Here is a 24,691-nt window from a genome sequence, read left to right as displayed (position 1 = left end):
GGTCTCAAGAGGAGAATGTATCCAGTATTTCACAAGTAAAACATACTGTAATATATATTGACCCATCCCTTTAATCATCTTGTTACCCCTCTTATTTACCTTGTTACCCCTTGGGGGATGGTGGTATGATGTAGTACAGGTTGTAATATAAGAGTGCCATACTAAAGAATAGTGTTAAGTCAAGAATACAAGAGAGAAAACAATGATGTTTTTTTTATTGAAACAGTTTATTGATAAATGACAGATGGTTGTCATGAAACTTTGATGTTTAATCTCAAAAAATCATGGGCTAAAAAGTCATACATGGTACTTAACATTGAATAGCAAGAGAATCCATGCTTCAGAGCAGACACTCAATTCACAAAGAAATCAGGCAAAATGCCCTTTTGATTTCAATAAAAAATATTAAATCTTTTTTTTCCCCACTCTATCCATCTTTACATGGTACAGGTTTGTTCACTTTTTAATAATATAAAAACGCTTAATACTGATTGTGAAACACTGGAATTAATTTACAAAACATAATAATAATTATTATAATATTAATAACAATAACAAACAATAATAACAATAACCATTAAATTTAAAAACAAAAAATAGAATGGAGGAAATCAGTCATAGCTGTTGCATCTCGGCCCACACAAACAGCAAGGTTTTGGGGGGGAAAATACCAAATGGCATTTACATTTACCTGACACACAGTTACACACAAACACAGTATCAGGTCGTTGAGTATTTCTCATTGCCATTTACAGTGTTATGGGCACATAGACAAGACACTCTCTAAAGCATTCATGTGCCTCTGCAGGATCACACTCACTGACCAATCAAATCCTTCTCACTGTCAGTCAAGTTCGGTGGACCAATAGTGGCCCTCACAAAGTGCCCTACTCCTCCAGCACACAGGATAGTAAATTATAGGTAAAAGTATAGGACCATTTGAAATGTCTCAGCATTTAGAGGAAGGGAAAAATCTTCCAGGCGACAGGAACTTGTATCCATTGCCAGCAGGTAGTCGGATAGAACGAGCACCAGGGCTGCTGCTTGTGGAAATTGTAGGAGATGGAGCCACTTTCCTGGGGTTGGAGCAGTGGTGTCCATTGGAAGAGTTCTTGCTGCCCCTGTCCAGTGACTGCAGCCCCAGCTCCCGCAGCTCCAGGCTGTCTTGGGTGTCATTAGGGGAGCAATGGCGTGGGGAGAGGTTCAGAAGGCTCAGTACATCCCTACTGGCAGAACCTAGGGGTCCAGAAGCACTGTGGACAGCTTTGACAGGACCTAGATGTTGCTGTTGCTGGGCTGCAGCATTAGCCCAAAAGGTCTTCAGATTGTGGATGGCTTGGACTTTCTCATCAATGACCCCTCTTCTTAGACGGTCCAAGTCTGGAGCATCAGCCGATGTAGAGCAAGCAGAGCCTGTGGAGGAGTATGATAGGGCAGGGGATGGAGCACTACCGGACGGGGACTGGTGACCAGAACTGGGAGACACATTACTGGGAGAACGAGAGATGTGGCCGCTGTATGGAGAACTTGGGTACTTCAATTTGAACTGTGCATGGCTGTCCAGAGTGGGTGAAGGGTGGCTGCCCTCCTTTTGGGAAGACTCAGAGACAGCAGGACTATTGTAGCCAGAGCTTATCTTCTGCAGTGAAGAGGAACGGGAGGGAGGTTTGGGTCTTGGGGAAGACTGAGCTCGACCGCCAGCGCTGTTAGGACGGCTGAATGCGCTAGTTTCAGACGAGCGGAAGGCGCTGCTCCGAGCTGAGGTTCCTCCTGCTGTCGCACCCTCTGCCCCGGCCCGTTGAAGACTACCCACTGCCCGTAGATGGCTCTGAGTCTCCTCTAGAATCTTCTGGGCCAGCTCCTGAGGATCCAGAGGGACAGTTTTTTCTTCCTGAGACTTGACAGTGCTGTCCGTCTCAGTACTGGACTGGTCTGATTCACCTGTATCTGAGCTGCTCACCTTACCCACCTTCTGGAAAGGTGAGTTTGGACTGGGCACCACGCATGTTTTAACGGGGGAGGTGGGGGTGCTGACACTGCCTCTTGATGATACTGATACAGTGTAACCTCTTCCTGCCCCTGTGCTGGATCCACCGACAACCCCCCTGCCTCCACGGTGGTGGCGCTGGCTGTGGCCTGGTGGCAGGGGCAAAGAGTCACAGTGGCTTCCCAACGGCTCACTGCTGATGATAGAAAAGCCCTCGTATTCCTCCTCCTCACCCCGGGTTCCTGCCACAGCAGCAGCTGCCCCATGAGGAGAGGAGCGACTACGGGGAACATGAGGATGCTTGTGGGCAGAGTAGTGTGCCGTGGCCCCACCGCGCTGCCGATGACTGAGGAAATCACAATCTGACTTGGAAACAAAGCTCATGGAGGAGGCTACAGAACTGAGGCTATAGACAGAGATGGCATCTGATGCCTGATTGTCCAGGCAAGGAGGAGAGAAGGGAAGGCTTGAGTATCCCATGGGCAGGGGGTTGGACACAGACTGGGCTGAAGCTAGAGACTCAAGGGAAGATGAGCTGTCCAGGCTCAGACGCTTGGGCAGTTCTGTGGAGTCTGAAGGAAGAGATGAAAGACATGAAACATGAAAATGGGAAAATTAAGGGACTGAAGATATAAAGAAGAACAGAAATTACAATGAGCATGAGTATTTTGTTTTCTTAACAACCAATAGTACAAAATATACTTACCAAACAGCGCCAGCAGAGACTGCAGAGCAAAGTGCAAGGTGCGGCGGTTGGCCATCTTGCCTGTTTTCAGCACCACTTCTTCTTGGCCTACCTCACATAAGTCAAAACCTGCACACACACAGAGAGAGACAACAATAATGTGCCAGAGTTCACAAGGGCACATGGATGCATAATGAGAGGGTAGTTGGAGGGGACAGGAATTCACAGTTTTCTTAGGAAACAGATGACTCACCTAGAGCAGCCAGAAATTCATGGCATCCCGGCAGTCTCCATAGCTGCACACTAATGGACACCTGAATGGGCAGCAGGGAGAAGTCCTGTTCTTTCTCTCCTGTCTGGAGCTGGACCAGAACTTGGTGGAGCTGGAGAAGAAGAAAGAGAAGACAAAGAGAGAAAACAAGAAAAGTTGGCAGTGGTTAGGGAGGAGCGTTAAACCGGTGAATTCTACTGGAGATGTGATTAATGGATAAAATGATTTTTGTGAGCAAACCATGTGATTTTTCTTCTGTTAAGAAAAAAAAATCATCCAATGCAAAGTTATTTAGATCTTTGCTCTCAATTCAATAAACATTTTTTACTTTTAATCAGCTATAGTTCCCTAAAATAATGACAATCACATCTTATTGTGTAAAAATAAGTGAATATTGAGTGATAATCAGTGCTCAGGGTAACAGAACATCTGCAGGGACACAGACCTAAAAGGCTTTCAGCTTTGTGGAAGTTTACATGTGCCCTTGCCTATTCTGTTTGGGGATTACTTGGCTTGGAACAGAGACACCTTTGTCCACCTGACGTAACTGTTCAGAAAGCAGAAACACGCCTCTTCTCCTCACTTCACTCTTCATGATTATGAGAGGTTTGTTTTCTACATCATAGCTTTATCCCTTCTACCAGCCTGAAACATTCCTCTGACCTGTAATGAACCAGAGTTATAAATCCTTAAATACCTGTAATCCCTAATGTCTGACTGCAGGATCTAATAATGGGAGGTGAGGTGGAATTGCTAAGCTACATTTTATGCATGCATAAGGATGACAGAACAGCACGATACAAACTAAATAAATAGATTAATTGTCATGCAGCTTCTACACAAGAAAGAGACGTTGCAGAAAGAACAGGCTAGAATGGGATGGAGTGCAGGCAGGTGAAGGCACACTTACCATAGCCACCATATTTTTAACAGCCTTCAGACCGCACATTAGGGGAATGGGAGAGAGAATAGGCTTTTAATTGCATGCATACAGGCCATTCACAAAGGGTACAAGGGTTCAGGTCAACAAGAAGGATAATAGCAACAAGTAACAGTAGTGTATAATATATCACCCTGGCGACAGAGTGGAGTTTGACACAATCAGCAAACATAGATTAGGTTAAGCATGTTTCATGTTCTGCACATTGAGACCATTATTTGCAGTATGAGGCAACAAAAACTGCTAATAACCAACTAACTGGATAGTCTTTCACTTAAAGCATGTGACAGCCACATGTTACACGTAAACAGGGATAAACCTCAGCAGCGCAAGATTAATTCTCTGGCGTCACGAGTTTGGGTGCAGAAGAACATTACTCAGATTGTAGTTAAGACCTTGTACTTGAAGGACTGCTAGACAGGCTTCAATGCAGCATTTCAACGCAGATTAAGCTGCAGCTTGAGTTGCCAGTGCACCAGCGCGTATCCAGCCCTGATGTAATACAGTTATGCAATGACAGAGCCCTGCTATTCTCTTCTAGCAAGAACCTCATGGTGCCAAGGCCTGTAAAAGTTTCAAAGGAAGTGAGCGGGACAGCCTCAACAATTCTTAACATTAAATAAAATATGTTTTTTGTGTATATATGTTGTTTGTATTTTGGGCCAAAGACCTATTTGTATCTCGAGCATTAGATTTAAAAATCTGGCAACATTTGTTCAGGACTGCAGGGGCCTACCCGGTTGATGAGCTGCTCTCCTGCCTCTGAAGCTGTGATGAGTTTGCACAAAGCCTGGAGAGCTGGCGGCGGCAGACCTGAGGGATGGGATCAAAGGAAGTTCTTCATTATTCATACACCAGGCATGTTTTTTATACCTAAAGCTAAGTAGCTCTATGATTAAACCGGTGGTATCATATACAGTGATATACTGTATGACATGGTTACAAACATACATGACAGAACTGGCCATGCTGTGTGTGGGAAACAGTGTAAATTCACAGCAAAGAGCACATCTTACATAATTAATGCAAAAACAGACTGATTTTGGATTTGATTTAACTGTGATGCAGAGCTTGTCTGTGGTGCATACCCAGTAGTGATTGTAAAGTGGTGCTGCACTGTTGGAGCCTGTCTCCTGGGTCAGCAGTGGGAAAGAAGACAGCAGCAGGGATACCAGGGCCTGCAGAGTCAAGCCGGAAGCCCACAGCTGTCAACAGGGCCTGCCAGCCAGGGACTCCCCCCACCTTGTTCTCCACACTCTGCTGGGATGTGTACATGGAGTTACGCTGACCGTTCTGTATTCTCTGAAGAGACTTCTCCACCTGCAAACAGCGCGGCAGTATAGCATCAGTATTTTTGTGTGTGTCTTCGGTTGTGAAATTACGTATGTCATTCCTTGTCTCACCAGGTGGAGTAAAACTCTCAGAGCATCACGTGCTCGATCAGGATACTGAAGAATCTCAGCCAAAGCTTGGCCAATCAGGGAAGATGGGCTGTTAAGCTTCACATCACTGCCAATCAGCATGTATCCTGGACAGAAAAAGTGCCATTAAAAAGAGCTCCATGGCTATTTAAATCTACATTTATCTATTTTTAATTGTACATTTGTATAATTAACACATAAATGAAAAACATCACTAACCTGCCCAGTTGGAGGGGTGTGAGTACTGCTTGCTACTCTGAACAGTTTTCATGGCATCTGCCAGAGCTGCACTAGCCTTGGTCCCATTAAGAAGAGCAGTGTAGAAGGCGTGGACAAAAACCTTGGAGGCTGCGACAGGGACAGGCCACAAGGACACCAGAACACACTGAGCGCCAGCAGCCAGGAAGGCCCTGGTCAATCCCACGACACCGTCTGCTGTCACCTTGCTGCTGGACTCCAGGTACGAGCTGAAGAATGATAACCACACATATAATTGAATTAGGAAGCAGTAAAATATTTTATAGCATAACATTTCAAGCATGATTTGTTTTAATCTTTCTAGGCTGTGCTATCACATTCTCATTAGCTACATGCTTTATTTTTTAATGTTGTACTGTATTTAATGCCTTTCATGTCTGTAAATCAATCCTCAATCCACATACTGAGTCATTAAAATAAAATAAAACATCAGGACTTAAATCAACATAACAGATCACCATTTAAATGTGTTCTCCTTAACCAGTCCACCTACCCCAGCACCACCAGCTTGACAGGTAACCTCAGGTCCAATATGTCTGCAGCTGTGAGCAGGAACTCCTGTAGGGACGGACTGTCACAGATGCTCTCTACATCACTGCTGTCATCCTGCATGTGGAGAGACTCTGGGATGGTGTAGCCACTTCCAATTGAGCCCTTCCTGCCTCTGCCACTGCTCCCTCTCCTTCCCCCTGCACCTCTCCCCACTGTTCCCACTCCCACGCTGGCACTTGCCCCACCAGGCACACCCTCTGGGTTTGGGGTGAGTACCAGAGCAGCCAGTTTCCAGGAAATGTGGGTGGCAAAGTGGGCACACTCAGCTTGTGTGAGGGCACTCATGACCCTCTCCTTAGTTGCAGCAGGGCCAGCCAGGGGTTGACAGCCCAGCAGCTCAGCCACCATTAGAGCCTCCTCCTCTGCAGAGGACATGGGTCCCCAAAGCCAGCGGTCCATCACAGGTGAGGGCAGTCTAGGGTTCCCCACCACTGCTGCCATTGAGACACCACCACATGGAGCTGGTCCAGGGCGCCGGGAGTGAGTCTAGGAGCACAGCAACCAGGGTTAAATTCTAGCTCTACAATCGAAAGACAACAATTTAATAACCTATAATAACATTATAGATGACTTAAAAAAGTAGAACCAGGGGATATAAAAGTCTTCTGTTAGTTCTGCGAGTTTCAAATAGAAGTAGAAGAAGTAGAAGTATTTTTAAAATATTTGAATAAGAAGCTCAACCTTTAGACTAGATCCAAGGCCGTGGATGGAGGGAACAGCAATGAGGCTGAAGCGCTCATACAGGTATTCATTAGAAGAGCTTCCTTTTAGCAGGGCGAAGGGGATGAGGTAAAGTTCTCCCTCCAGCACCATCACCAGTTGTCTGTGTCTGCCGACGGGCCCGCTGGAGTGCATCAAGCCCTGTCAGACAAAAGGATTAATGTTAAGATACACAAACACAAAATAACATTCACAAGGTGTGGTGCTTTTGATTCCTCATAATTGCATTTTCTCATGATCATGTTCTTCATCTCTTCCACACAACTACATCAATAGGCAGGCAATGGCCCATAGTAGTAGCGCTCACCCCCTCCATAGGTGCAATGAGCAAATCATAAAGTGCCCGGAGTGGAGGCTTGCCGAGGTTGCTGGAGCGACGAGGCAGGGAAGAGCTACCTTCTTTGGCTGGAGACATGGTGTTACTGAACAGGCTGGTCATACTCTGGCAACTCCTGCATAAACACAAACATGACACAAAACAATGCTATGTTATCATTTGTAAATTATATTTTTCCCCTGCAAATCTAGTGTAGTTTTAGGCACTTTGCAACTCCTCCATAATGCATTTAAAGTAAGCTCCAAAAATATTTGAATGAACTCTTTTCATTTTTATGTTTTCTTTAAATTACAAAATGATCTTCCTACATTCCAGCAGTGTACTTCGACTCAATGCCAATACTGTATTTGATCTTATTTTATTACACATAATCAATTTGCACAATTAGTTTAAACAGTTCTACAGTAAACCTAAGTTAAAACTTGGTTAAAGTCAACATAAGGTCCCTAATTGAAAATACTGCATAATAATTCAAGTTTAAATTCAAAATATTGCTGAAAAAAACATATAAAAAAATCCTGCCTGTCAACAGAGCTCTTGTGCATGAAACTGTCCTTTAACATCAAACCATCATGCTGCTCTTATGAGCTTTGCAGTCGTGCTGGGAATGTGGCTGACAAGGTCCATGTCTAACTTGCTGCATAGTGTTACATCAGATATGGCTCTGGAAAGACGCAAACTCAGCCACTGTAATTTCTGTGCGTTTGTGTGTGGTAGTAGTATGCTTCAGCAGAAGGGAGTGATTCAACACTTTCAATCACAAAGGCTCAGCTTTCTTTTTTCTGACATGCTCACTGTCAGATCTAAGTTTCACCAAGCAAGAAGCAGATAAAGGCAGGCCATACTGGATCTCCATTGTAATGTATTATATATATATATATATATATATATATATATGTGTGTGAAATGACATATACTTATAGTATAAGTATAAGTATACTTATAGTATATGTCATTTCACATGATACAGTGGCAATAGTACTGAGAATATTATGTCAGTGTATATAACACTCCACTAGATGGCAGTATTGAACTATGGTAGTTTGGAGCTTAGAATAAAATGCATTTGCAGCGCTGAATGCTATCAGTTTGCCAGAATCACTACAGGAAGAGGAGGAATGTCTTTATAGGGACCCACTCTACATATAATTAAAAGTCAGAGCTTCAATGTACTGCCAGTGAATACTTCACAGGACTTGGAGTTTTTTTTGAAATGGAGCAAAATATGGCAACAGCCCTGTGTGTTTGAGGCATGCCTGTCGTGTGACAGAAATGACAGCTCCCTACTCAGACACACAACATACTGAGAACTGTGCCAATTTTGGCCATGGATTTAGAAGTCTTTGGTGCTGTGGGCACACAGGGCCAAAGCTTTATGTCCGCACTTGTCACTTCTCTCCATCTGTTCCACCAGTCAGAGTTTCTTCCGGGCCCCAGCCAGGAGACATCTATCCTGCCCTTCTGGTAGCCCCAGGCCACTGGCTTCCCTCCCTCCCAACACTCTGTCTCTCTCCCAGGCCTTGGCATGAGCCTCCATGGGAAAGCAAACAATCGTTTGTTAGGCTGACAGGAAGAATGAAAGCAGAGGCAAGGGATAAGCCAAAAGAAGGTGAGTGTCAAGCGCAGAGGGAAATGACTAAGAGCAGTAAGGCTGAAGGTGAAGATTGTTTTCTGTGGCTGCATTTGAATGAAATGATTTTAAGTGTGATCTGAGAGGTGACACAAATGTAGCCGAGTCTGCCTCTATTACATATGTAAGCTTTTGATTCTGACCTTATTTCTAGCTACAATATAAATTATTGCTTGACAAGCAAGTGGCCACTCAGCTGTAAATACAGGTCTCGTGCTCTTTCAGTGTTTACTGCTTCTTAACTGACAACTTCATCATGATCCTCATTATGCTATCATCTTGCATAAAAACGTATTCAATTACACACTGAGGGGATTAGACATGAGAAGATTTTCATTATCACCTTCCCATAGTAATCCTTCCAAGCTCCCTGGTGTAGATTAGATCTCAGAGTTAAAATAGGACAATCGAAGAAAATACCAGGTGAAGATATCACACCAAAAAGCACAGATCTTCAAGTGTATTTTTCTTGTACCGATTTGATTCAAATGTCATTTAATTAGACTTCATTATACTTTTTTACTCTCTTTTAATTGGGAGTAATTGTGAAAATACTGCAGTCTTCACACCAGTAATAGCCTAAATTTTTAACATGTTAGGGAAAATTTATGTAGTTTATCTTGCCATCATATCCAGAGATGTATGACTTGAAATGACAATGAGGTTCTCTTCATTTTCTCTTGCTTTAGCATTGTGATAGATGATAGGCTCCTAAGCATGAGGAGCTTTATAATTCAGGGTTTTTTGAGGCCCAAAAGAATGAGCAGATTATTACCGGCAGCCCATTAAAAAGGCTTAATGAGCACCGAGACGCAATTAAAGCTGGAATTACCCTCTCATCAAAGAACAGCTCAACTGTGGACGAGGACAGGGAAATATGACCAAGACACACACATATGCACACATGCACACATTCTATTGGTATACATTACCAATCAGCACAATGTAAATGAATACTTTGCATTGTATCATTAAACGATACTCGAGCTGAATGAGCACACAGGCAGACTCGCTGAAATCTCCACAAATCTGCACAACAAACACAGACAGGGCAAACATCTAAAAACCACATTGGTCTCAATGTCTGTGTCTGGCATGTAGACACACACACACACACACACACACACACACCATCAGAGTAGGCAGTTGATAAGGGCTTTAGGAGCTTGGCTCTACTCAGTCTATTTAATAAGGAGGATTCACATGCTGCCTCTGCGCTAGCTAAACAATGGAGAAAAGACTCCTTTCACAGATGAGCCACAATACCCATGAATCTCCTTACCCGAGCAGATATTTTTTAATCTTTTTTTCTGTGGAAAAGTGGGTCTGAGTAGCTCTTGTTGATTAGCCTCAATAACAGTGCAGGAATGTACAGGTGCTTTGCAACAGTCTCCTACCTGTTGAACAGGTTGTTTCTGGACACCATGCGCAGGAAGCCTGTTGGATCAGTGACTGAGTTAAGCTTGTTGTTGAGCTCCTCAAACTGTTGGTCCAACAAATCTCCTGCCTCGCTTTCTGTCTCACTGCTCGAACACCCTCTGAGAAAGAGAGAGAGAAAGAAAGACACACAGAGAGAGTGAGAGACATGCACAGCCATAGAGATGTTGGCAAGAAAAAAAGGCACTTCAGCAAAGTAGACAATACACAGACTTACATTGTTTCTCTGTGGATAAATCAACTTACACACACTCCTGATCTGCCCAAAATACACACTGTTCAACCCACACATACTTGGCCTAATTTCCCCGAGCTTGGTCCAACACCGTGATGGTAAGTAGAGTTAAATCCTTTCATTATAATGCTGGTGATGCTGATCCAGTCAGTGGGGAGTCAACCATCCCCCACTCCACAATCACTAACCCCCCCCGCCATGCGCTCCCTTCATGCCTGAACCTCTCCTCTGATGCATCCATATCATGTAACTCTTATGTCAGCTTCTTGCTCTCACAGTAGCTGTGTGAATTTGCGCCATGGGATCTCTCATCATCTTACGCCCACTACCACAACCACGTTTTAAAAAAAAATCCATGCAGTATATGTCTCATTTGAGATTTGTTCTCCTATGATGTCCACACTGACAGACCTTAGATGTGGACTTAGAGAATGGATGGATGCAGCATACAATGCGGTTTTAAAAGATGATTGCATAGAAATTCCATATATTATTACATTTCTACTGTAACAAAGGCTGTATCCTTCCCTCTCTATATCTTGCTTTCTTTCACACACATCCTCTCCCTATTCTTCTCCATCCCATTCATTTTATCTCTCCACTCATTTCAGAGTGCTGTGTCCTTTCTCTCCACTCTGGAGAATGAATGGGCTGGTAAGTGGTGCCATATTGTGCCCATCCAGGCGCAGTGGCGTGTGTACAGCTTCCCATTGGAGTAGTAAATGAGCTGGTAATGGGGCAGGAGGGCCAGGCTGCTAGGGTGGTGGAGGCTGGCACTGGGTGGACCAGCTGGGCACCATGGATCAAACACCAACTAGAGAAACCAGGCTAACGTCAAACGCGGTGTAGACCCATGGATGTCAATGGGCACTAATATAACTCATCACATTTGCCATCTTCTCATGCAGTGTCCTTCTGGTTATATTCCATGTTGTCTATGTGGTCTTTATCCACCAGGATCTGCTTCTTTGGCTGTTACCTCACTGGTTTTACCATCACATCCTCTTCCCATTTACCTTATACTCTAAGTAAACCCATTCTGTCTTCCTTTACTTGTCTGGTCTGCTGTTTGTTAGGTGGGTTCAACTGTCTGGCCATCCAAGAGCCATTATTCCGTCTCATTTATTCTCACTGGGGAGAGAGCGGAGTACTTTGGACAGGTAGTGGAGGCCTGTCATCACTGAGAGCAATGGGGCAGAATAACACTCTTTAACACACACACACACACTCTCTCTCTAGCTCTCTCTCTCTGAATGATAAAATGACCCTTCTTCAACTAACTCTGGGGCTTAAAGTGTCAAGTTTTAGTTTAGGTGTTTGTTTTTTGCTTTGGGTAACATTTTTGATCACGAGGTGAAGTCATGTCTATGTTGCTTTAACATTCCTTTCTGATAGTTGATGTGTGTGGGGGCGGTAGGGTTGGTGGGGTTGCTTAAAATCAGTAGATATTATTTCTGGAAAATAACGTACATGCTTGTTTGATAGAATAATACAAGTTTAATAAGCTTGTGTGAATGCTTTAGCAGCTACTGTTGAATAAGTATGTTATTGTTGCGGTTGTAAACATCTATCTCACCTGCTGTAATAGGACTCGACTCCCAGAGCCTCGCGAGCGCTGGCGATGTGCTGTTCCAACGAGGAGCCGCTGATCACCCCACCACCACCTCCCTCCTGGAACTCTGACCCTCCTTCTGACACGCCCTCGCCCAGGTACACTTCATGGAACTTCAGGATGCCTGCGGAGAGAGACAGGAGGGCAAACATGACTGGTTGCTTTCAGGTGTTCACGAAAAAATAAATGGGAGACATTTTCCACACCCATTTTCTAATATGTTTGTATTACTCGCTCGCAACAGGGAAGGAATATCGGATCGTTTCGACTGAAAGCTGTGAGTGAGACCACGTGCAGTAATTCATCTGTGGAACAAGATGAATAAAACAAATAACGTTCAATAAAAGATAAGAGTAGGCTGCCTATGCCATCTGCTGCCTGCCATGAGACCTCAGCTGAGTTTCGAGAAGGAACATCAGAGGGGGCGGGGAAGAGCGCACTGGGAGATGGAGTATAGGTTGTGTGTGTGTGTTTGTCAATGTGAATGTGTGTGAGTTTGTGGGTGTGTCGGTGCTGTTTAAGTGTGGATGTACTCACGTGTTTGTTTGGTATTAAACACGATTGAGTGAAAAGTATTTGTGATTCAGATATAGTATATGCGTGTACATGTCCATTCAGGTCTATAAAATGTCACGTAATTTACACTACTGGGGTAATTGGGACCTTTGTAGCCCTTTTTCCTGACTGCAGACTCTTTTGCCTTGGCCATGTTTGTGTGCCAGCTGGATGCCAGGGAATGCCAGGAAGTGACAGACAGGCGATTAGTGAGCAAGTGGCTCCCTCTTAGCTTGGGGCAATATTCAATGCTTTGAAGATCTCCACTAGTCCCTGTAGTGTTCCTCCCATCCTTATGACTAGTGCTAGGGGGTCAAGTTCATCTGGTTGCCTGGGAGCTGGAGTTGATCAAATGTTCAGGCCTGGTGGCATGGGACATGGGCCACAGCTCTCATTTCCTCTCTTTAAAACAGAAAATACAAGAGAGCCACAGAACAACTAACAGTGTGGCAGCCACAGGAGTTGAGTGACATGCACCGTAGTTCACCCACAGCTTTGTCTACTCTCTTTGTGAAACTGGAATTTCACGACTCATATAAAAGAGCGGCATCTTAATCCCTCTGCCTGTGTTGGTGTTACTCAGTGTGTGAACACGAGAGAGAAATACACACAAGTACACAAGCAATGCCAAGAAGAAATATAAAGAAAAGCAAGGAAAGAAACAAAAAAAAAACAAAGGAGGCAGATGAAAAGAGACAGAGGAATTATGTTCTGACTTGGCTGAAGCAGAAAAGTGTTTTCCTGTTGGCATGTGTGAAGATGTTGCCAGTGTTGTTTGGCTGTGTCACTATCAATTAGCATGGTTCATTGGCAGAAGCCTTCTGGGGTGAGAAGCGAGGCAGGGGGGCAAATCCTAACAGTGGAGTGGCAGGTGGCACTGCCGCTTGGTGTTAAAGCTGGCCTTCTTACCCCTGCAGCTGAAAACAAGCTGTAGCCTCTAGGCTTTTTATCCTCTTTGATTTGAACAAGCAAGAGTGTGTTTTTGTATGTATTTGCTTTCACCTGTGTAACTGTTGCAGCTTTAAACTACGTACAAGAAAGACGCTTCAACACCGACGGGAAAGATTTGGACATTTTGGTTCATCCTTACAATTATATGACATTTGATTTCTTTAGTATCTAACCATTAAGTAAGCGTGCCTAATTTTGTGTTTGAATATTTAAGCTATTTTATAAATACTGCATACTGTATATTTTATTTGTATATGATGCATATTAGTAAAAGATCAATTTTGTGGGAGAAATAGTGAAAAATAAGTTTTGCATGAAATTGAAAATTCTAGAAACTCTGTGACTTAATGCATACTATGCAGGATTTGTTGGTTGCTGTTTGTAAACTAGACATTCAAAGTTGGCCCCTCCTCCCCGGCTCAACAACACCAGAGCGAGAGAGAGAGCGAGCAGCGGCGGTCAAGCGAGTTAGTGCATGTATGAAGAAAGGGAGCGGTGGTAGCAATAACAAAGCATTGAATCAGATAAATAAAACATTATTTTCTGGTTGTTTCGTGACGGTTATATTATAAAGCAAAAATAAACACGCCCACACCCCCTTACAACCCTGCAGGAAGGTGCCACATTGCTGGATTTTGTGTGAATGCAGCCGAAGCGCACACTTCATCCTGTCTGCTGTGGCCTCTCTGCATGTGTATGTGTGTTTGTGTGGAGCTCAGCCCTGCCCTCGGTCAAACAGACACACAGACAGAGAGCAGAGGAGAGATAGACGGAGACAGCGATGTAACCTGAGTCTCGACCTCACACTCTGCATGCTGTTATTGGCTGGGGGCTACACACCCACTGCCCAAAGATTGATGCCCATAAACATCCCGAACACAGCAAAATAATAACAAAATACAGGCAGAGGGCAGGATCTCTGTAGATACATACACTGCCACACACTATTATTTTTGTATAAGCATTTAACAAAGGACTGTCGGAAAATGAATAGATTTAGGAGTTATTGGCCAAAGGATTATTTTACTTGAGTAAAAGAGAACATCTGAAACCTAGCCACAGTATTTGATTGGTCTCTGACAGCACAGAGACTGTTTTAATGCAGAAAAAATAATACTTGGATTCCCAAAAAAACAATTTACAATCCGAGCACTAGTTCTTACCTGCTCCTGGAGCCAGCAGCCAGCTGTACAGGTAACCAGCAGCCATGGAGAAATAAAGTACCAAGGCCCTCTGGCTGTTGACGGTGTCCAAGATGTGTTCCACTGTTACTGGGGTGTAGGGGTCTGAGTCCTGCTGGCCCGTCTGCCTCTCCACCAAGAGGTCAGCGAAGGCTCGTGTACGACCCCGCTCTGCCACTGCCAGAGCTTCATCATGGTGGCCTGTGGTGTTGAGAAATCAATGCTGATAAATAGGTTCAAGCTAAAACCTGATTTTTCCTATAATGGCGGCAAAGCTAACAGTGTGAAGTAGTGAGGATATAAGAAGTGTCTATGGACATACCTAGGCTGACAAGGACCCTTTGGAGAGCCTGGTAGCAGGAGGTTTGCAGGTCAAACAGGGAGAGTTTATAGTCGGTGCTGTGCTGGGCTTCATGCCGGATGGTCTCAAACAGTGCAGATGCCCGATATAACTGCAGATAAACAAAAACAACAATCAAATTAATTGAGATATCATTGGCTTGATCATTTACTAAAACTATATCATCACACTTTCATTCACTCCTGATTATTGAGGGTGACAAGTGGTCTTTTGTAACTCAAAAGCTGGCGCATGATACCAGCACTTTCTCCATCCCAGGTTTAATTTAAACAGGGGTAACACATGCTAAAATTTAAGCGGTCGTGGTAGTGAAAGACACTTTGGATAAAAATGTCCACCAAATAATATACCACCACGTGTGTATGGTTAAAAGAGAGACAGAGAGATTTTTGCCACTAGATGGTAGCATCCCACCTCCCTGATCCAACATGCTGCTTTCCAATTCTGCCTCTTTCTCAGCAGGGGAATGAACTGTAATGTAGCTTGATGAATCACCATCCAACACAAGTAAACCTCTCTTCAGCTCTTATATGCCTGGACATGGGAAAGGGCAATGAGAAGCTAAACCATTACCTGGGTATCTTGGACAGACAGTGTGAATAAATGCGTGGTGAACTCGATAGGTCTGTCTGTGTTATTGGACAGTGCCAGACATTGGATTGAGAGAAGGTGAAAGACAATGGACAGGTGGGGCGGGAGGCAGTGTTGCATATTGGCCAAGCAGAGCTGGCCAGCAGTGCTGATTCATGGGAGTCTTTATTGATTTCCTATTTCTGCGCCTATGGCAGCCCTGTAGGATGACTGGGACTGCTATAGAGCCACTCTTCAGGAGGCCAGGACCAGCAGAGAGGCTAAAGCACTCTGCTCACAGTGCTTGACCATAGTGCATAAAAGACAAAAAGCTGCAGTGGAGAAAAGCTTGTTGGTATGGATGAACTGGATTCTATCAGCACTGTGGGTTTGGTGAGAGAAAAGAAAAAGAGACAGAGCGTTTCTTGTGAGCACATGTATATGCATACACTGTAGCTCATCTGGCATATCCCAAGGTCATGCAGGAAAGTGTGTCAGAGGGAGTGAAGGGGGAGAGTAGAGATCAGCAGAGAATCTGTGAGCTCTGCTGCATTAGTGCTAGTAGACGGAGCTGCTAGTCCCAGGATGATTTTGCTGATAGGGCTGTGGGCTGATTGCTGCAGTGCTAGTTTAATCTGTTAGGCTTGCAGACATCCCTTTAAGAGTGAAACTAATTTCTCACAGCGCCTTGCCTCTGGCCTGACCCCTCCTGGCACAGATGAAAGGAAACAGTCCCAAATGTGCTGTGTCCGCAGTGACTTGCTTGGCTGTGGTACAGGTAAAATCTGCTATATTCTTCAACTGCCATGTGTTCAAACAGGACTCTCATGTTTTACAATCACTGACACTAACATGGCTTTTATCTGACATGTTAAGTGAATGTCAATGTCACAGTGAATCAGTAACCTGAGCAGGGTTTGATACACACATTCTTCTAATGATTTTTGTAAAATAACCTCCCTGGGGAACCTCCCGCTCTGACACATGATATCAGAGGTTAAAAAAAAGCTTCATCTACAGTAGACTAGATATTTAAGTAAACATGAATTTATTGATTCATGATCCCTCTAGATACGAATGTGAGCACTTCTCAGAGGTAGCATGCTTTAAAAAAATCAGGCTTAAAATCATGACATGTCAATCTGTGTGTCGCGGTGAACACCGGGATCATAATGAGGATGTCAAAATACAATTTGGTTTAAATATATAGAGATTGAGGAACATAAGGTCAAGTACTCTCATTCTACAGCTATGGATGCTTTATAAATTCCAATACAAGCCTTTACAAATGAGGTTTGAAGTGGGTCAGGGTATTTACAAAGGTCATGCATAGCAACAGGCCAGCTCATGAATAACCATTTGATCTATATTCTGAGGACAACAGTGTCCTTTCCCACCACCAATTCACCCTGAGGGCTACAAGCTGACAGAGAGGGGGGGAAAAATTAACATTGCTGTGGTATATGTTGGCAAAGCATTGGATAACTGTGAGTTGCAACAAGGACAACACCATTTTAACATGCAACACTGAGGGCCCAAGGTCAAGTGTTAAACTGGAAAGCAAACACACGCTGGAAAAATATGTTGCATTGCCTTGTTAGAATAATATTTTGCTTTAATTGAATACGAATTCCTCAACATGACTCATGAGCACTCTGGTCTAGTCACCACCACCTTGGTTCAGTCTTTTCTCTCCCCAACTCTTGTTACAGATAATTGCAAACAGACAAAGTTACTTTTTGAAAAGTATAATGCAGGACTGAAAACAAAGCTATCTGGGTCACATAGATGTACGTAGCTTGCGTGTATCATAACAGAAATGTTTTTGGACTAGATTTTGAAAATGAAAGCAGCTGAATAACATCCCTACAGGCACACGTGACAGCCACTGCTGTTGGCTGACTGTTCACAGACTTGTATGAGGATACACAAACTAGAAAAAAAAAAAAAAAATCAAATCTTGAGCTGTGGTGTGTGGACAGACTGCAAAGAGAGATGTTAACGGGATATTCCATGCTTGCCAGGTGGGTAGTGGGCTGAGGAGGAGTGTGTGTGTGTGTGTGTGTGTGTGTGTGTATGATGCAGAGGCTTGGGACTCCTGAGACCATGCACATAAATACAAAAAATCTTCAGTCATCTGTCGCCTGTCTTCTGAGATGACAGCATTTACCAGCTCAACAGACTACCCAGCATATTGCCAACAGGCGTGTTCAAATTCTATAGTCACCTCTCTTTTTGTCTTCTCTTGTTGTTTTCTTTCCTCTGGGGTTCTTTCTCTCACCGTGAGGGCACTACTAAAAACTTACATTCCACACCCCACGTCTTTGGACATCTACTTCCTCCACTCGTTTGTAATTGTTGCCTTCCGACAGATGTGTGCTTATTAGAGGTCAGTTTTAAGTACAAGAGGTGGATTTGCTGGAAGGAGTCCAGATGGAGGAGAGGAGAGGAGAGGAGAGGAGAGGAGAGGAGAGGAGAGGAGAGGAGAGGAGAGGAGAGGAGAGGAGAGGAGAGGAGAGTTGATGCAAGGCAAGGTAAGGGGAGAGGAAAGAACAGGAGATACTTCACCTGATGTTGGGCCTCCTCCAGATTCCCACTGGCCCACAGAGAAAGCCCTAGACGATGGCGGATTTTCGCCTCGTCCTCACGCCGAGCCAGCTGCTCAGCAAGCCGCAGGCCTGTCGGAAGGGGAGGAAACAGGAGCAGATGAGAGACAGAGAGGAGGGAGAGAGTAAAAATTATTCAGAGCATGCAGACTCTTAGGTATCTTTCAGAGTAACAGATGTAAGCATAGCGTGGTACTGATGTTCTGACAGCGAACAGGTTTCGATATTTGGCCTCAGTTGTAAGATACTGCTCACACTGGTACTAAACACACACACACACACACACACACACTTCTACCATAGAGGGAGGCTGTTAGAGCACTAATCGGACTGCATAGTAATCAATGCTAGGGATCGACTGGCTGAGCAAACACAAACACACGCCTAATGCTTGCATAAAAGAAGCCACACAACATCATGAACAAGTCTACAAATATTTGCAAAACACTGATGAGCTAATAATAGACTGCACGCAGACTCACAGCGCAAAGTCGGCTCTGTGATATTTCGTTTGAGAGACTTTGAGAGCTGTTCGGGAAGCCGAGGGAGGTTTGAATGTGCATGTACATGTGAGTGTGTGTATCTAGGTGTGTATGTTCAGCGAGCGTGCCTGTGTCAGATCACCTGGCGAGTACGCAGTTTGTTTTTCACTTCCAATCCCTCAAGCAGTGAGGCGTATGTCACATCTTTGCATGTGTCCTCAGCCTGCCTGCTGAGTACTTGGTTCTGCCCAATTACTGAGATGAAAATGCCACTCCGCAGAGGACAATGAAAAAAAAAAAAAAAAAAAAAAAAAAAGCGACAGCTGCTGGGCCACATATCACCCACAAGGTGCTAAATGCACAGTAAGCAGCCTGCAGTTTGCAACAGTCCATTGCTCATGCACAGTCTCACTTAACGCGGGCTGCGTTTCGCGAGTCTATTCTCTCCGTTTGCTTGTGCGATGGAGGGGTCTAAACATGCTTTTGGTCAAAGAGAGGAGAAAATGGGCCAAGCCACCCTCGTCCTAGTCTGCTTTTCTCGGCATTCCTGGAAAACAGTCTGTGGCTGGACCAGATAAGCCAAGAACAGAGAGCGTGACCCGAAACAGCCAGCCTATTCCGCAAGACCCAGCACACCACGCAACCATAGACTTCATGGCTCCTCCATGGCCACGCGAGCCGGCAGCCTTTGAAGCCTGCAACAGTCTCCCTCTCTCGCCTTATCTTTCCACACACCCTCCGTCTGCACGCCTGCCCTCTTCCCCCATGCATCTGCTGTGCTCCTCTCTCTCTCTCTCCCTCTCTCTCTCTCTCTCTCTCTCTACCTCCCATATTCGTTTTCTCATCTCTGCGCCTGTGTCTCTGGTCCCCCCCCCCCCCTTTGCTCTCTCTACCTGTTTCATCTCAACTGTGGTGGCAGTGCTTGCGGGGCCTCGGCACTGCTTAGGGCTCATTAGGCACTGGAGCAAGAGAGAGGAAACAGATCTAAATTATCCTTTTCATTCTCTGACAGCCTCACCCCTCACTCATCTCAACTCCAGGTCTGAGCCTTTCATCTGCACGCACACACACACACACACACACACACACACACACATACACAGAGAAAACCTTTCTTTCTCTGAGCTGCTCTGTGATAGTTCTTTATGATCAAGCCTGAATGTCAACCAACTCTATGTTTTCTTTAGTCTCCAGTTGACAGTGAAATAATACATGTGAATTATGACTCCTACCGATCTCTGTCTCTTTCCCCTCCACCCGCTTGCCATCTTCTTTCTTTTTCTCCATCCCTCCTTCCCTCCCTAACTCTCTCATTTCCTCTGTTCTACCGCGCTGTATCATTCAGTGTCTGTCACTGTCACCGTGCGTGCCTTTGGTGTGCCCCGCAGGCACAGTCACGTAGCAGCGGCTGACATGAGGATGTGGCCGTGGCTGGCTGCACCCTGAAGAGCAACTAGAGAACACTTTAAAGGCTGCTTGACAGCTGGGTGAGAGATTCTCTGCAGCCCCTGAGGCCCACGCACCTCTGCCTTCAGACACAAGCTTTACGTGCAGACACCACATGCACAGAAAAAGGGCACGGAATCTCATGCACTGTAGAACCACAAGTGCGTTGAGCCTCAAACCAAATACCCTGGCACATAGGCACTCATCCACATGACATCACAGTGCCCTTTGATCATGACCACATGTAGAAAAAAACAGTGTGTAACATACAGTAAGTGTACCATAAACAATTTTTTTGAGGGGAAAAAAAAGTCCTGGAGGCATTTTCCTGACACAGACTTCCACTGCTGTGTCTTCTCCCTTCTCTACTATGGTGTGAGCACCCATATTTACCTATTCTGTCCAAAAAAAACTTCTCCAGACCTCTGGCATGTGGTCAAAACACTGAGGATGACAGGGATTGTATACTGGTTTGCATAACATTGAAGAAACAACCACATCAAATTTGAATTCATCCCACATAAATAGATTTCTACAGTGATGAAGACAGTATTGACATTTGCATTAAGCTGAGGAGTAAATTTTGGGATTTGCAAAAGTTTGCTTAATAATTTATGAGATAACTAGGCTAATTTTTTTTTCAGTTTTTCAGATATTATTCACTACTATATATATATATATACACACTTGAGGTGAAAGATATTGTTTGTCCTGAGCCTAAGAAGTAAAAACTAAAACTGACAAAACCACAAAGATCTACAAAAGTTGAGAGCAAAAAAAGTACAGTAGCACCAGTCCAACCCCTACTGCCACTTTAACAACAACCAGCACTCAATATTTATAGAATGAAAATAGCAACACTGAAAACCGGGAGGGGTCCACACATGATGATGAAAGGTCCAGACATTTCACACTGAGATACATATCATGTAACTGCATTTAGTTTTATATGCCTCATGACAGGCTGCTCAAAGGCCGAACAGCGTGAATATGTTTTATTAGAATTCCTGAGTCTGTTCTATTATAGTGTATCACATATCGAAAGCATGGAAATGTACCATTTATATAATTTGCATAAAAATCTACAATGTTTGGCTAATGTTTTTTAGTCTTACACATGATGATTTCTTATAAACAGATTTTATACAAGCTTACACTTGTACTGTACAGGTGTGCTTTGTATATAGTATATAGAGAGAGCTTACTACCCTGTAATATGTTCTTTCTCTCTCTCTGTATAAGCTAGCACATAAATATATATATAACACCAGTCTTCTATACAATCCATATAAAAGGGGAATTAAACATTTAAGCTATAATACAAAAACCTGATTGGATTTCTTTTCTTAAGGGTATATACATATCATATATATCCATATTTATTTTTATTTACAATATGTATTAATCAATATACCATCTATTTTATTCTGGTTCACATATTAAGCATCAGGTACATTCCCCCCAAAAAGCTACCTTTGTAGGTTCATATTATAATTTCATTATTTGTTGTTCCATTAATGAAGCGTTTAGAAACTGTAATACCTTCATTAGACGCTACAATGACGGCATTGATTTAATGACACTATTGTGTTAATCATTGAAAAGTGCACCCTGGTGTGAAATGCCTCTTTTGTTAAAGACTGAGACTGTGCTTTGCAGTGTCTGTTAATGTTAAATTACAGGTGACTAACTTTGGGGGTTGTTTGGGCACTTGAAGTGACAGAATATATTTCTTCCTATCAGCAGTTAGTTGGTATCTCCATGTGTCTTTCACTGTAACCTTATCATTCTGTATTACTCTGCGCAACACAGAATGAATATCAGACACACCCACACACATGCACACACTCATATATAAATACACACGCACTGATTTGGAGGTCACATGCTGTCAACAGTATCTGCACTTGTTTGGAGCTGCCTTTCTATCCCTCCTCCCAATTAATCTTTTTTGGGAAACAAAAACAAAAAACAAGCAGTGCAGCATGAAGAATAAAAAAAAAACTAGCAGTAGGAGTAGAAAAAATAGAAAAACTGAAGGGAAAAAAAACCTTGCCAACTTTTCGGTCTGGGTAGGTTGGCCAGAAATAATTGGCTGTCAAGGATAGTGAAGGCACTGTTCTTTTTCACAGCCAGACCGAGGAACAATACAAGGACAGTGCAGGGGACAACGGGAGGACAGGGTGGAGACAGAATGGCCTGTCGCCTTTGTTTCCATTAAAGCTCAACAAGCAGGCCTGCAGAGGGTGTCTGGGTCACTGCAGGCCCAGCTAATTCTAATAACGTGGATGGAGGAGAGATAGAGGAGATGTACTCCTGCTCCCTTGCATGCACTTCCTGCAGGGTGAAATATGGAACTCTCCTCTTACACGAGCTGCAATTTTCCTGGATTCAAACAGGGTTTGGGTCATAACGCGGTGGGTATGCCTGAGCATGAAGTCTGTCAATGGGCATGGGTGAGGCTGGCGGTGTGGACATTCAGCACACATACAGTAAATGGAGGCTTCCACTTATCACATCTGCGGTGACAAACACTACACTGTCACTGACATAATGAATTTTTGAGGGGCCAAGCTGCAGGTTTTTATTTCACCATAATCGGTAGGGGGACAATGAAGAGTGAGAGGCAGGAGTCTGTCAGCTACTGTGTGAAAAGATCCTTTGGCAGCTCACTGCAAAGAACCCTCTGAGAAAAGCAGATACAGAGGTGTGAAGAACAGCTAGCAGTAAACAGGAAAAACGCCTTGGCGTGCATCCTGATAGGTTTGCACAGACACAAATGCTGGTATACCTATACAGCAAAGAAGACAACACAGGCGCATAATACACACACAGAATCCCCCGTGCACTTATAACTCATAAGCACAAAAGCCCAAACACACACGCATGCACACAGCCTAATAAAAATGTGGCAAAGGCTTAGCAACAAATAGGCTCTGAATTTCATATTCATGAATTCACAAACTCTAAGCCTATCAGCTCAGGCAACAAAGGCAATCCTCTCTCCTGTTCCCCCTGACTCACTCACCTTCCTGCAGGTACATGACAGCCTGTGAGTAGTTTTGCAGTGCGTGGTGTGTTCTCCCCAGGCTGCCATAGGCCAGTGTTTTGGCAGCCAAGTCATTAGTCTGAGCCGCCACACTTAGATGCTGTTCTTGGAACACAACCGCCCGCTCGTAGTTTCCAAGTGACTCGTAGGTAAGGCCCAAGTTTCCATAGGCCCGGGCCTGGCGTGTGGGGCTTCCTGCCTCCTCTGCGATCTCCAGATCACTTTGGTGGCATCGCAGGGCTGTCTCATACTCTCCCATAGCTTGGTATACAGCACCCAAACCGCAGCTGGCATCTCCCTCCAGTAGTCTGTCCTGGGTGTCACGGGCAATGGCCAGCTGACGCTCCAGACAGGAGATGGCCTGCTCATAATTGCCCAGCTGGCTGTGAAGTGCACCCAGTTCACCATAAGCCTGAGCCTTGCCTCCACACTCCCCTAGCTCGTGAGCCACTACTAGCCGCTTCTCAAAACACACCAGCGACTGCTGTAGATTTCCCATGGCCCTGCAGGTAGAGACAGAAAACCAATGAGCGTCATAGTGAGGAGGATTAGATGAGAGATAATAACCTAAGACAACCTAGAAAAAATTAATTGGCATTTTCTGGTCAAATTAAATAAATACTGAGATATCAACCATGCCTACAACACTCAAAATAAATCCATTCATCTCCCTGCTTATCTCATATCTAGAGAAAAATATATTCTTCATTCATAGAGATATATATCTATTCTGAAAACATCAACAGAGCAAATAATGAGGAGTGCATATTGCAAGAACACTTCCATTTGCAAAGCACCACATAATTTCAGTATTGGTGTGAATAAAACACAAATTTAGATGTTCAACAAATTGCTGATAGTTGTTGATGTTGACAGACTAAAGTGGGTGTGGAAGTCTCTGAGCCCTAATGTGAAATTTAAATGTAGGTTGTGTTTGATGGGTAACACTGTTTAATACGGGCTGGGTCATCTGTCGAAGGAGCCCAGCTTCCACCCCCTGGTGTATGTTTTGACAGAGAGGCATTCATCCCTTCTCAACATTTAATTCGCCTTCATATCCTTCAAACAGATTTTATTCACATTCTCAGGCACATCAACAATTCCCATTCAAATGGAGCATTACAAGAATAAAAGTCTTCAGCTTAATTAATGTTGTGTGATAATGTATGTGCTCGACTAAGAGCGGTTGGAAGACGAGAAGTGTTTGTGTGTGATGTCTATTATTCCCCTCTGAACTCATGCACAGCTAATACTGCTGTGTGTGACTGCTGTGGTGCCATGCTGATGATGCACAATAAAAAGAAAATCATCTCTGAAATGAGGATTTCAGCAAGCCTTTCGTGTTTTATTTTGCAGTGTAGCCTCCTAGGATGCTCTCGGCTCTTTGACGCATAAATGGGAAATA

The 24,691-nt window shown here is 44.1% G+C and overlaps 1 protein-coding gene across 3 annotated transcripts in view; it reads right to left on the bottom strand.

The window, feature by feature from the left end:
- Positions 1-186: 186 nt before the first annotated feature.
- Positions 187-24,691, bottom strand: part of LOC122993548 (tetratricopeptide repeat protein 28-like) — a 168,814-nt gene continuing 144,309 nt past the window's right edge. For 2 of the 3 annotated variants that reach the window (XM_044367814.1, XM_044367833.1), the window contains 17 exons: positions 23,266-23,789; positions 18,272-18,381; positions 15,095-15,224; positions 14,755-14,973; positions 12,050-12,209; positions 10,199-10,339; positions 7,142-7,286; positions 6,796-6,975; positions 6,056-6,600; positions 5,524-5,771; positions 5,287-5,411; positions 4,972-5,203; positions 4,620-4,696; positions 3,854-3,877; positions 2,926-3,055; positions 2,694-2,801; positions 187-2,559 (listed from right to left, as the gene is read on the bottom strand). In XM_044367814.1, the coding sequence (XP_044223749.1) occupies positions 950-2,559; positions 2,694-2,801; positions 2,926-3,055; positions 3,854-3,877; positions 4,620-4,696; positions 4,972-5,203; positions 5,287-5,411; positions 5,524-5,771; positions 6,056-6,600; positions 6,796-6,975; positions 7,142-7,286; positions 10,199-10,339; positions 12,050-12,209; positions 14,755-14,973; positions 15,095-15,224; positions 18,272-18,381; positions 23,266-23,789 (4,708 nt within the window). In that variant the 3' untranslated portion in view covers positions 187-949. The remainder of the gene's footprint in view (positions 2,560-2,693; positions 2,802-2,925; positions 3,056-3,853; positions 3,878-4,619; positions 4,697-4,971; positions 5,204-5,286; positions 5,412-5,523; positions 5,772-6,055; positions 6,601-6,795; positions 6,976-7,141; positions 7,287-10,198; positions 10,340-12,049; positions 12,210-14,754; positions 14,974-15,094; positions 15,225-18,271; positions 18,382-23,265; positions 23,790-24,691) is intronic. The other variant, XM_044367824.1, reaches the window with a different exon arrangement.

This window comes from Thunnus albacares, chromosome 2 (genome assembly GCF_914725855.1).
Source record: "Thunnus albacares chromosome 2, fThuAlb1.1, whole genome shotgun sequence".
Lineage (NCBI taxonomy): Eukaryota > Metazoa > Chordata > Actinopteri > Scombriformes > Scombridae > Thunnus > Thunnus albacares.
Note: the sequence above shows the minus strand (reverse complement) of the source record. Positions and strands in the feature narration are given on the sequence as shown.